A 13,400-nucleotide genomic window follows, 5' to 3' on the forward strand; every position below is an offset into this window, starting at 1 on the left:
CATCCCAACCTTTGTGCGCTCCAAATTCTTCCAAGCTTGCCTGTTCTCGTGGTGCCTCTTGCGCGAAGGGTTGGCCATTCCTCTGAATGCCAATCTCAGATGCCCGCTCCTCTGAGCGACTCTTTTCCCTACATCTCCATGCCCGTTTTCCCTCAAACGGTCGCGCGTGTGCTGACTGCCCTCAACGCAGCCCCGCTAGGTCCCCCACGTTTGCATGTCAAGTGTTTCTATGAGTGCTTGTCCCGCTCTGATACCACACTGTCACGACCTTAGCTGGTTTTGCCTAAGGCGTGCGGCACCCTCGCGCGTCCGTCCGCAAAGGTCAGCCTCCCCGAAGCTTCCCATTGTCCCTTAGGACCAACAAAAGAGAGAACGGGTTAAAAAGAACGCCTCAATCGGGATCCACAAGCAAACATGTCCGAAAAACACTTCATAGACAATGCAAATTACAAACAGACTTTACAAGCTCTGAATAGTGGCACAACAAAGGGTAAAATGGTCCATTACAGACCGAAAAGCTCTCGAACGTGTCCAAATGACACAACCTTTATTTACAAGCCTAAAGAGGCCACCAACCCAACTAAAATGGGACTATTAAGCCTTCGGCCGCCCCTTTACATTCTGTACAAGGCATGAACATGCCAAAAGGCAACGGACAGACATAAGCATTACATCCAACATCTTGTTTAGAAGTTTGTCCGTTACAGGATGGGGGCAGGGGGTGGCAGGCAGGGAACAAAAGTGGTGAGCAGAGGGCGAAGACAGCAGTGCAAGTGCCGGCTGACTGCATGATGAAGAGAGGCAGTAAGCCCAGTTCACAGGGCTTACCAGGTGGTAAACCCTGTTTTCGAAGTAGACTGTTTGGTTTAGGGCAGTCAGCATTTTGATAACCTCGTGAACAAATATGTATCAAGTGGTACATACGGGTCTGCCAGATATGTAGAACCCTGCTGAAGATCATAACAAATGTTTTTTAACAGTTTGTTAATTCTTTTTTTCCAAATAGAATAGCAGACAATAAGAAAGAGACCATCACTACACTTTCATCATATACATGGAAAAGTATCTTCCACCAACATACAACATTTCAATTGGAGGGAAGAAAGTAGATTAGATATCTAAGCATGGGATCCCATGCTCGCTTAACTAATGTGTGACACAAGTGGATGCGAACAATAGATTCCATAATGTGTCTAGGAACATGCAAGAAGCATCTTGAATTCATCACTATAATTAGAATCACTTTCGAGAGGATTAAATTCTCCACCACGAGCAACATGAAGCACTGAGCTTAAGAATGTAAAGGCTTCACAAAAAAGAACTTTAGAAATGGAGCAGAAATTTTCAATGAATTCAGAAAATTAAAAAGGATATAGAAAAAGATACGGAAAGTGCCAATTTCTAAGTGACTCTGTCATGGTGAGATTTCAGAGAGTTTTGAGTGAAATTAGAGTAGGGGGAAGCGTCATGTAAGAGAGAGAGAGAGTGTGTGTGTGTCGTTTAACACTCCTTAATCCAGTCACTGGACCAAGACTGGATGGTTAACCCAGTTCACAAAGGATACCATGCAGTAACCCCTGTACAGCTCATGGATGGTCTGCATCCTGGTTTACCAGTCCAGACGAAGTGACAACTTGTATCATAACTCATAAGAGTTAAGGAAAGGCTACGCGCATGGATGGTCTAATGGCAAGCAGACCAAAGATGATTAGTTTGATTCCAATATATCTCTTCAAAGGGCAGATGACACCAAGATATGGGGCCTATGAGTGATGAAAGCAAGAGTGGGATGAAGATCTCCAAAAGGGATAGGCCTTAGCCACATGCCTCTCAAAAATCTTATGTAAAGTTTAGAACCCAGGGAGGAGGAAGAATCCCTAAAGGCTAATTCAACAAGCACAATGCCTTCCAAACTGGAAAGATATCAGTAGTTATTAAGTTGCTCTAGAAGAATTCCCTCCTCTGAAAATATCTAGAAAATAGTATCCCTAGCAATGAAGATTCTCCACCATTGTTTACCAAGCTGGCTATGCTAAACATCCTCAACTCATAGGCTGCCTTATCCTCAGTGTTGTAGATGATGGACCAATAAATTAAGCACCAAAGCTCCTTGCAAATAATTCTTTGCCCTTTTGAGAGAAATGCCCTTGAAAATTTACTTAGATCATTAATCAGCTACGAAAAAACTTATAATGATAATCTCTATTATGGGACTTCACATTTGTATAACATAGATATTCATGTATAATCAATTAAAAACACGGATTATAAAAGTTAAAAGCTAAGTGAAAATTAAAGCATGCTCATTTTGTTAATGGAAACAAAAAATAGTTCTCATTTCCGTTACCTTCTTACTGCTTCTACCTTCTCCAAAAATTGCTGATCTAAAACAGCATTGCTCGAATTTCGACTAGTACCACTTGTTAATTGAGATGCCTCTACAAGTTAGAAATCCTTGTAAGAAATGTAATGTAATTTAAGGAACTTAAAGTAAATGAAAAGCATTATTTCTGTATCCTGATGATACCATACATCCAAAGGAAGGCATCAACTTTGAATAGCATCGTTTGTTTTACCTTTTGAACTTAACGAGTATGATCTTCAATGCTTAATTCTTTGTGGGCCAGTTGAGGTTAGGTTAGACAAATGCTAATCAATGCTTGAAATTTAATGGTATGCCCACCAGTACAAGCGGTGTGTATGGACATGCACATGAATCAACCAGTACTATGCAGTATTAGCAAAACCAGAACAAACCATCTTTCTACGGTTTATTTTGAATGATTCAAGAGCAAAACAAGGTTAATATCATGATATCAGACCGTCGGTCACGATTCTATTTAAGTTAGGTTTCAGAGATCAGTTTTCCTCTTTTCTTGAAAGTCTCATCGAGTGATAGCTACGAGAATTAAAAGGACTCCAGGTAAGCCAACTTCTCTCTTGCATTTTTGTCCTTTATTTTCGGATCATACCAACCAGTATACTGTTGATAGACTGATACAATATTCTACACATACCTGACAATGTTAATTTCCATATGAGATAAACTTTAGATGAATTTCGGTGGTTCTGCATGGAAATTGAGATCATATTTTTCTTTATCTTGCTACTTCTGCAACTGATTCCTACTCTATAAAGCACCGAAATGCATGTATATAGACAATATACATCTTCCATACTGCACAGGTACATGCATATAATTTTGTATAAGCATGTACATCTACAGCAGGTTATTATTCAACCTAATATTCAAAAGGTATATCATTCATGTTCTGTGACAGTTATTTCTACTGTTCAATATTACTAATGAGTATGGAACAATATATCCAGTTTTTGAATTAAACAATAGTAATATATGAACCATGGTTGTTTTTACCAGCCGAGACCTCTATGAGTTAATTAGTTATGCGTGGGAGATGTCTAGGACAATTTAGTGTCTAAATGTTTAATATTTACTCTCAAATCTGATAACTAACCTGACATCAGGTGGTTGTCAGGATTTCACTATGATCCACTATCTGCTTATAAATTTGGATCTTGGGTGAATCTGATCTGACAAACCCTCATATTAACCTCTATCTAAAATATATAGTAAGCTAAGAAAGAACAATTAGAGGGATATCATACATACATGTTGCATAAAGGATCTCGTATGTACATATTTTACAAAGAACTTACTTTGGCTTCTTGTCTTGAGCTCTCCAGATGCAGAATTTCTAGACCAGAAGACAAACGTGTCAAAAAAATTACAATCCAGTGACAGCTAGTAAAAAGCATAATTCGTCTCTAAAGAAGAAATAGGTTTTCGAAGCACACCCACAAGAAGTGGTGACGAAATAGTTCAAGTCAAATTATAACTGGGAAAAAAATACAACTCAAAGTACTGTTGTTGCTATCAGAAACAAAGACTATAATCTAATATTTTTTTTATTTCAGATGATACCGGCCGTATCGGACGGTACGTACCGGTCCGCTAGTAGATCAATACATGAATCGTCCGTTGCCGAGCGGAATGTTGGATATCGCCCCATATCGGACGATACGGGGCTATCGAGCGGTAACGATCGAAATCGATCGTTACTAACCTGTAACAGTGTTCCAATGGTCAAATTGATCGTTGGAGCCCTTTCTCATGGGTTTTTAAACTCATCCTCCCCCTATTTCACTCTATTTCACTCTCTCTCTTAAACTACCTTAAACTCATTTATTCTCACATTTTCCTTCTTATTCTCACATTTGCACACTCCTAAATTCTACAAAGCAACAATTTATGAATTGAATCGAGGCTAATTTGGAAGGATTAAGAAGAAAAACTTTTTAATCAAGAGGTATGCATTCTCTTTATTTAATTAGAGAGTAATTAAGATCTTTAATATTATGATTAGTGTGTTTAATATTGATTAATTCGAATTAGACACTTAATAAATCAACTATTTATATTTTATGCATATTAGATATTAGAAGATATTTATGATGGTAAAATAGGTTTAATTAGGTTTTATTAAAGTTATTTAGTACTACGATTAGTGATTTTAATGATGATTTAATCGAAATATGATCGATTTTGGATCCATTCAATGTCTTTAATACATATTAAGGTGTTTAACATTTTTATAGTGTTCAAAGAGAAATAATTAATAGGTAATTAACTATGTTAAATGTGTGATTAGTGTATTTAATGATGATTTCGTTATAATTTGATGTATATTGGATAAAAATTACGTATTTAATATTTCTTTTATATGTTTCACATATTTATGATGGTAAAATTGGTTTAATTAAGCTTTATTAAAATTATTTAATGCTCGATTAGTCATTTTAATGATGATTTAATCGAAATTTGATCGATTTTAGGTAAATTCAATATCTTTAATACCTATTAGGGCATTTGACATGTTTACAATGTTGAAAGAGAAGTAATTAATGGATAATTAACTATGTTAATCATGTGATTAGTGTATTTAATGATGATTTTGTTATAATTTGATGTATATTGGATCAAAATAACGTATTTAATTTTTTTTATGTGTTTCACATATTTATGATGGTAAAATAGGATTAGTTATATTTTATTATTTAATGATGTAATTAGTGATTTTTTATTGATATTAGATCAATTCAATATGTTTATATTTTATAGCTTATTTGATTTAAATTTGGTAGAATCATGGCACCAAAGGAACAGCCACATAATGATGCATGAGTTCATGCCCGAAAGATAGATGAGAACTGTCATTATTGGCAATGTATTTATTGTGACTACATTGGCAAGGGTGAAGGAATAATTCGGGTAAAGATGCATTTGACCGGTGGGTATCCCGATGTTGCAAAATATAAGAAGATTCTAACTGAGATCCATAAATTATTTCAAAGCAAACTACAACAAGCAAAAGAAGATACATTAAAAAAGAAGACAAGAGTTGAGGAAGAATACTATAGGGCTACGCAGGAACCAGTTTATGATCTGTATGAGGGTCGCGGCGATGAAATCGACCTGGATCTCACAGTTGGGATTCATGCATCATTGGAGCATCAGTATATGGTCAATGAAGCAATGAGACATCGACGACCTGACTCACAATTGGAGCATGATAGTGGTAGTGAAATCTAGAGGTCGGCCAGCATGAGGCAACCAACTGCTCCAATTAGGTTGAACTAGTAGAATGAGGCATGGTGGACTCCGTGGTTTTATGAGAGGTCTTGGCAAGAGATCCACACCAGATATTGTTAATATTGATATGCAAACCTATCCCCCACAAATAGTGAAACTGACATGGATTGACGATGTATATACAAAAGAAAAGAAACGGGATATTGGGAAGGTAATTTCAAAATAGTTCAACTTCCACAGGATTCTAACCAACACAGCCCAAGGTCCATATTATCATAACATGATCTCATCTATTCAAAATTATGGCACGAGGATCCAACCTTCAACACCGAGAGAGATTCATCGCGTGTACTTAAATGAGGAGGTGACAGAACTGAAGGATTGGATCAAATCCTTCAAGAGGCAATGAGACGAATATGGGGTGACACTGACGTGTGATAGTTGGACAGGACCAACAAGAATGAGTATCATCCACTTTCTTATTTATTACAACAGAAGGGTGGTGTTTCTTAAGTGAGTTAATGCTTTTGAAAAGATCCAAGATGCATACTACATATTGAGAGCTTGATGGACACCGTAGTAAAGGAGGTCGGACGACAGTATATTGTCCAAATAATAATCGACAATGGAGCGAATTTTAAGAAGGTCGGTTTGCAATTGATGGAAAAAAGAAAAACATTGTTTTGGACTCCATGTGCAACTCATTGCATAGATCTAATGCTGAAGGATATTTGTGAGCTAGACACGGTCAAGAATTGTGTAGCTCGAGCACAATCAATTACAAAGTTTATATATAATCATTATTGGGTCCACTCTTTAATGCAAAAGTATGTAAACGGTGAGATACTCCGACTTGGAGTCACTCGGTTTGCTACTAATTTTATTGCATTAAAGTTATTATAGCAAAAAAAACATAGCTTGAAGGCAATGATCACATCACAAGAGTTTGATTCTAGATATTCGAGATTGAGCGATGGAAAGAAGATAGAAAAGTCCATTCTTTCCTCTGGATTTTGAGAGACCGCGGCTAAAATCATAAAAGTGTGGAACCACTTTATATTGTTCTTCGTAAGGTCGATATGAACAAGAGTCCACAGATATCGTATCTTAAATATATATTGATTTCAGCAAGAGATGAGGTCAAGAAAGCATTCAAAGATGATTTTAAGGCCGACCAATACGTATGGATCATTGATCGTCGGACTAAAGTTCATATGGATCAAGATATCCATAATGTAAGTAAATTTATATTCAAAATAATTTAATTTATTATTTTTATATAATAAAAAATTATACTAACAAAATTATGTCTTACAGTGTATATTATTTAGACTTAGCAATTCAATATCAGTATGCTCTCAGAACGCAAAATAATTTACTAACGACACTATGAAATGTTATATATCGACTCTTACCAAACATTACTGATGCAGCCAACGTGCTTATGAAGGGTCGATTATTCCGAGAAATAGTTAGTTCATTCTCCGACGTTGTAGCTATATCGTGTTGTTACACTATGGATCCTAGTGAGGAAAAGTTACACATATTGATTATCAATTATATTTGATGTTAATTATTTGTTATGCTAATAAAATCTTATTTATATCTTTTTACAGTCGAGTGGTGGTTATAATTTGTAGGGGATGCACCACATTTAAGAAAGGTCGACATTCATATACTTTCATAGACGACGACATTTAATGGTTGCGAACGTAATTGGTCAACGTTTGCATTGATTCACACGAAGGTCTGTAACAAACTCTCGTATAAACGGTTAAAGAAACTGGCATATGTCCATTATAACATGCAGCTAAGGTTGTGATGTGCTGAGCTGGATAAGGAGCCAGAGGAACCAGATATTGATCCCATTGACCTCCAATTCTACAACGAAGATTCAGAGCCGATGTTAGAGTGGGTCAAAGCGACAGAGAACCAAGAGGATCCTCTACTTGATAAGGTGGGAGATCCTCAACGTCCTTCACGTTTTATCACTGAGGCAATATAAGAAGAGAAAGCACAACCTCAGTAGGTGGAAAATCCCCCTCAATCACAACGTGGCAAGAGTCAAACAACATTGAGTCAAACTGCTTGAGGAACTACAGACACCCAACGATCACAATCATCAGCCGAGCGTGCAAAGGCAAAGGGGAAGGCAGTAGCATCAGTCACATCATTGGAAAGAATCGAGTTGGACGACGAGATACCTTCACAATCGCATTCAGCAACTCGCTCGGTTAAGAGAGATGACAGCAACATGGATAACAATGCCTCGACAGATGATGGTGGTGATGTCGGGTAGTCGTTGGTCTCGTCTACACAACTTGAGGGTGGTGTATGAATCTAGGAGTAATATTTTACACATGCCACCCAAGATTCAAATCATAGAACTCGACAAGGTACTGGTCAAATTTATGCACGGAAAGGGAAGGGGAAGGCAGTGGATGAATTTGAACAGATGCAATAGAGCCTACATGATGTAGACGCAGAACAAAGCTCATCGCATTCACAGTCGTCGTATTATGGAGAATCATACGGCCAACAACAGTACGGTGATAGTTGGTCATACTTCTCCGAGCAACAGTATGATACGGAGCAGCAGATCAGTAGCGAAAGTAGAAGCTCAAACATTCACCAATACATGCCTTAGGAGCCGCCTCGGACAAATGTGATTTATGACGATTAACCTACGATCATCACCACATTGATGCATCAATGGCATACATTGTATCGATACACTATGTCGTGAGATCAATTTTAGGATTGGGTCCAACAAACATATCATATTGATATGCAGATGCATAGGATCGAGGACCTCGATCCATCATCCGTGGACGCCCATCGCTCGTTTTGGTGATAAATTTAGCAATTAGGTATATTTACATATATGATTATTTAATTCATTTGAATTTTAAAGTTTATATTATAATAAAATAATCTAACAATTCAAATGATTTTTCTGTAAATATTTCAATATTTACAGAAGGATAATCCGTAACAGACCGAAATACGAACCTTGCACAAGGCTATTCCTCAGAGCCCGAAAAAGATATGTGACATTATTCTTACCTAATCTACATTGATTTTGCTAAACTTATTATATTACTATATTTATTTCTAACTTAAAAACCCTATCCTAACTTTTTTTTATTTTTCATATATTTTCGGAGGATTTTATGCCTAAATTAGGTGTATCACACCTTACCGAGCAAAGCTCGAAACTCCGATACGGTACAGAATTTCAATCATTACTATAATCAATTAACCACTTAGCTTATATTAAAATGATAAGTTTACACATCATATAATAAGAATATTATCGAATGTTTCCCCTTTTCCCCTTTGGTTATAGGGGACTTAGTAACAGTAAAATGTCTTTTCAAGATAATGTGCAAAAATTAATCTCTCTCCTTGCAAGTTCCATATAATAGAGACTAGTAAGGTTTTCAGCCTTTAACTATATATTATTGTTCAAAACCTTGGAAATTTCTATAACTGTAAGATGAACTTCCAGATTTAAATGACTGATTACTATGGTTAATTAAATTATCATATTTAAAATTTTAGTGACTTCATCAACAAAGTCCTTGCGCATCTCATAAGACAACAGCCAAGTCTAATTTGGCAAAAAGAATTTCCAAAACCTATTTAATCACCTAGAATCAAACTTTACAATGCAAAAGAATGACAGAAAGGTGCTATCAGAATAAACCTATTTCTACGAAGACAGGTCATATAAACCCCAAACTGTTCCCTCTTCAAAAATAGTTTGAACAAATTGTATAATTCTAAAACCTCAAACCATAGCCTTATCATGCCTCGACATGCTCATTTGCCAAAGCTCAATGCTCACCCCCGATGAAAAAGTTTGATTCACTATTGTCACTAACCCATCCCAAGAAGAAAAGATGTTATGCAAACTCCATCAACCATCTCACTGTTAAGAATTTACGCACAGATCCAAAAAAAGTTAAAGAGAGCACCATGACTAATACTGACCAGATCTCCAGTTACATGACATGCCTCAGTAAGCAAACAAAATTTCACTAAACAGATAAAATATTTTGCAGCACTTCAAATGGTGCTCCGTAGGTCTCATGAACTTTAAGCATAACAAGAACAAACATCAGTGTTTTCAAATGTGCCAGAAACTGATACCAAAAATAATGGTGGAAACGAGCCATGGAACCATTAAAGAGATCAATGTTTAACAGAAATATGAATAAATGTATGCTATGCACCTTGTTTCAGATGTAGAATGACTGCTCTCCTTCAGATTCTTCGCATTCTTGCTCTATTCAGGAAGGAAAATACCAGAAATTTTAAGAGAAAATTCATTAATTGAAGATATTGTCATAAACAATCATATATGAAGGCAAATTTTGAAAAGATTGACACAATACCTATCAGAAAAGTAAAACTCTAAACTACCTGTGTAACTTCAATCCACGTTTAACTTATACATAAAGGTACCAGAGTGAGATGCAGGCATGGAACACAGAGTTTGACATGATTTTTGACCAAAGCCAAGGTACGGGGATACAGCATGGAAGTGTCCTTGGATCTTGGATCTATATACATAGACATATATGCGTATATAGATACTCAATGCACACACAGATATATAGGCCAGACATAGGATTGTTATGCAGGAAAGCACCATTACCTTTTCTTTCTTCGTAGTATCATTCCCAAAACCACGTTTTTTTGAAGCTGAGCAGAGAACACTAGAAGTCAGACTGTCCTTTTGCAAATCAGTTCTTCTGATAAGCATTCTACATCCAGAACTCAGATGACAAACCTACACTTCAAAGTTTTGAGACATAAGAGGGTGAAGTGAAATAATGATGAAGCACACTGGATGAGTTCAATCAGGATATTTCTGGCAAAAGGAAAGCCCAAACATGCTTTAGTGAAAAGCCTTTTTAAAACAAACTAGAGCAAAGTTCAAATATGCTTTAGCATAAAGTGTTTTAAGAAAAAAAACTATGTCAAAATTCTACACTTCACAATGGACTTATCATACTTGAAGATGATCAACAGGATTTCTAATATATAGCATGAACATCTTTCCTGGCCTGCTTGTAATAAAACGTGCTCTGGACATGGAAACTAATTAAGCCATGGGTACAAAACAGTGCAGCTAATGTTTAGATAGCATGGAACGAACAAACAACTGATGCTCATTACAACCAATAATTAGAACCTTAAACCTGAGAAGTAGATTATCAATCCAATTTTATCGGATGTCTCCAAAGAGACAGAAGTAGGTTGTCAGGTGTTGAGTAATTTACTATTAAGGGTAAAGCTAATGAAAATGTGATAAGATATACCTTAACAGGCACTCGATACGTGGAAATAATATGTTTGCATGTAGAACAACAAGAGTTTCTTTTTCTACCATATTAGACAGACTCCTTTCATTTGGATTGAAGATGCCAAAAGTGCATTTCATTCAATTTTATAGAAGCCTATCCGAAACACAAATTCCAGGAAAAAGAAAACCAATTTGAATTTGAGATAGTCAAATTGCTATAAGTCCAGTCAAATTTGTAGATCTCAAGGAACACATCAAGTACCATATTTTATGTGGTTTTGTTAGAGAAATCCAATCTACTATTGGTAGTCACTTGGAACCAACAAGACTAAACTAGTTGATAACACATTACCTAATCTAACAGGCTGTGGCCCCAACCATCATGCCCGAAAATAACCAACCACATTCCAGCCGAAGAAAATTTAGCAACGTCCGTATGGTCTAGGCCAACCACAACCTTGTTTCTGTTCCCATATTTAACTTCAAATTGACTCACAGCAAACTCACCATCTCAAGAAGCATAAACCTTTGGACTACGTAGCAAAAAAACTATCTGCACTTTCCATCACTTAGGAGGCAGCCAAATGAACCTAAAAATTATGCCATCATAAGTTCTGAGCTTGTAGTTATATTATTCTAAAAAGACCTCAATTGCAGGAAAAAATCTTTGTAGCCAACCCCGAATAGTTGGGACCATATGGCTTTTTTTTTTTTTTGGTATAGGTTTTAGCTTACTCGAATTGCAATGTTGCACCAAGTATCCAATGAAGTAAATCATAAAAGGTAAGCTAGAAACTGTAGTAATCAATAAAGACATGTAGAAATTTGCAGTTTTCAACACTTGCAGTAATTCACATTCATCCAAGTCTTTTCATGATGAAATTACAGTTTTCTAGACAATTTTCCTATAGCTAAAGCATATTAAGCCTCTACGGTAGAAGTGGTCAAATTACCAATGGGTCTTTTCTAGACTCCACTCCAGGAATATATTCAGCCTCCGCAAGTGAGGTTGGATGTTTCAGATATCATACAGTTAGAGATCTTCACTGAATATATAAATGTGTCAGCTGCCAAGAATTTGGTAATAAATTCATTATTTAGAAAATGCAACAATGTCCTTAGCTAGAGTGCTTGTGCACAGATGGCCAAATGAAGAACTGGGTTAAAATAAGAGACCAGCATCTCTAGCATCTGTGAACTTAAAATCTTAGTTATATATGTTTACTATTTACTATTTAATGACATCGTTAGTGTCTCTGCAATTTATCAAGAAGGCCTTTTTCTTTACATTTTCTTTCAGGAAGATGATGAGAAGAGGATGATAAAGAAGATAAGCCCTATTACCGCTGTGGAGAGGCACAAATCCATGGCCTGGATGCGAAGAGGGATACCCTGAGGCTCCTGTCTCAACCTTACCCCTCTTCCTCGCCCCTACTCCCTTCCCGCCTTCCTCCACCCTCCTCTTACAAGATTCTCCTTCCGCCTCCACCTCACTCGCTTCCTCTATTTCTCTTCTCTCCTCCTGCTTGATTCTTCGCCCTCCCTCCCTCTCTCTCTCTCTCTCCGTACGACGCCTCACGACCACCGCCTGCCTGTGCGAGACGATCAACCGTCGCCTATCCTTACCATTATGTGATATTTTTACCTGTTTTATTTATTTAAAAATTATTTTGTGAATTTAAATTCTTAATTTTTATTAATTCCATAGAAAAACCTCTCTATTTAATAATTAAAATTGAGAAGCTTTTTCTTTTGCAATTTTGAGTTTTTTTTACTTCGTGTAAGCAGAAATAATTTTTAGTCTTTTTTTTATTTTCACTTCGTATTTTTATACCTTAAAGTGGTATACTATAATCAGACTCACATGCTAAATATTAAATACTCAAAATCTTATCTTATCCTAACTTAATAAATGAAGATGTTTATTATAAGGTTCTCGAATCTCACATTTACTATTTATCTTTTAAAAAAATATCAGTTTTTAAAAATTAATTAAGCCTTATAAGTATATAGCATTTAGCTAAATCTGTATAAAATACACCACTCGTTAAGATCATTAGGATACTAATTGGTTTACTTATCTTTAAGATGTAATTGAATCATCATAATTTTGGATGCTTTCATCTCCTTTTGTTAAGGAAGATATTAGGGAAACAATTCCAAGAAAAAGAAAACTTTAATAGGTGGATTGCTCGACTTGTTAAAAACATCAACATCAGATAGCTTTTGACAGAAGAAAGATTTAGCCAAAAAGATAAACGGAAAATCCGTGATGTACTGACCACACTCCAAACAGTGACACCATTTTCTCTTGGTTTATTAAGCCACCATAATCTATCATAAACACACCCTTTCTGTTTACCATGCAGACAACAATTGTTCTTCATGTTGGGAAACGTGAGGAGGTATCATATGCACATATACAGTAAAAAGATAAAAATAAAGACTAATGCATCGAAAGAACAATATAGGAAC

At 36.2% G+C, this 13,400-nt stretch overlaps 1 protein-coding gene across 6 annotated transcripts in view; it reads right to left on the reverse strand.

Annotated features, from left to right (window-relative positions):
• Positions 1–12,520, reverse strand: part of LOC135585751 (uncharacterized) — a 27,038-nt gene extending 14,518 nt beyond the window's left edge. For 3 of the 6 annotated variants that reach the window (XR_010476406.1, XR_010476405.1, XM_065080921.1), the window contains exons 1-5: positions 12,270–12,516; positions 10,275–10,409; positions 9,850–9,902; positions 3,679–3,716; positions 2,348–2,438 (exon numbers count right to left, since the gene is read on the reverse strand). Coding sequence is in view for 4 of the 6 variants with exons in the window: in XM_065080921.1 (XP_064936993.1) it covers positions 2,348–2,438; positions 3,679–3,716; positions 9,850–9,902; positions 10,275–10,409; positions 12,270–12,293 (341 nt within the window). In the remaining 2 variants the exon portion in view is untranslated. Of the gene's footprint in view, positions 1–2,347; positions 2,439–3,678; positions 3,717–9,849; positions 9,903–10,274; positions 10,415–12,269 lie in introns of all 6 variants that reach the window. The other 3 variants (XM_065080924.1, XM_065080923.1, XM_065080922.1) reach the window with 3 other exon arrangements.
• Positions 12,521–13,400: the final 880 nt, after the last annotated feature.

Source organism: Musa acuminata, chromosome BXJ1-8, assembly GCF_036884655.1.
Source record: "Musa acuminata AAA Group cultivar baxijiao chromosome BXJ1-8, Cavendish_Baxijiao_AAA, whole genome shotgun sequence".
NCBI lineage: Eukaryota > Viridiplantae > Streptophyta > Magnoliopsida > Zingiberales > Musaceae > Musa > Musa acuminata.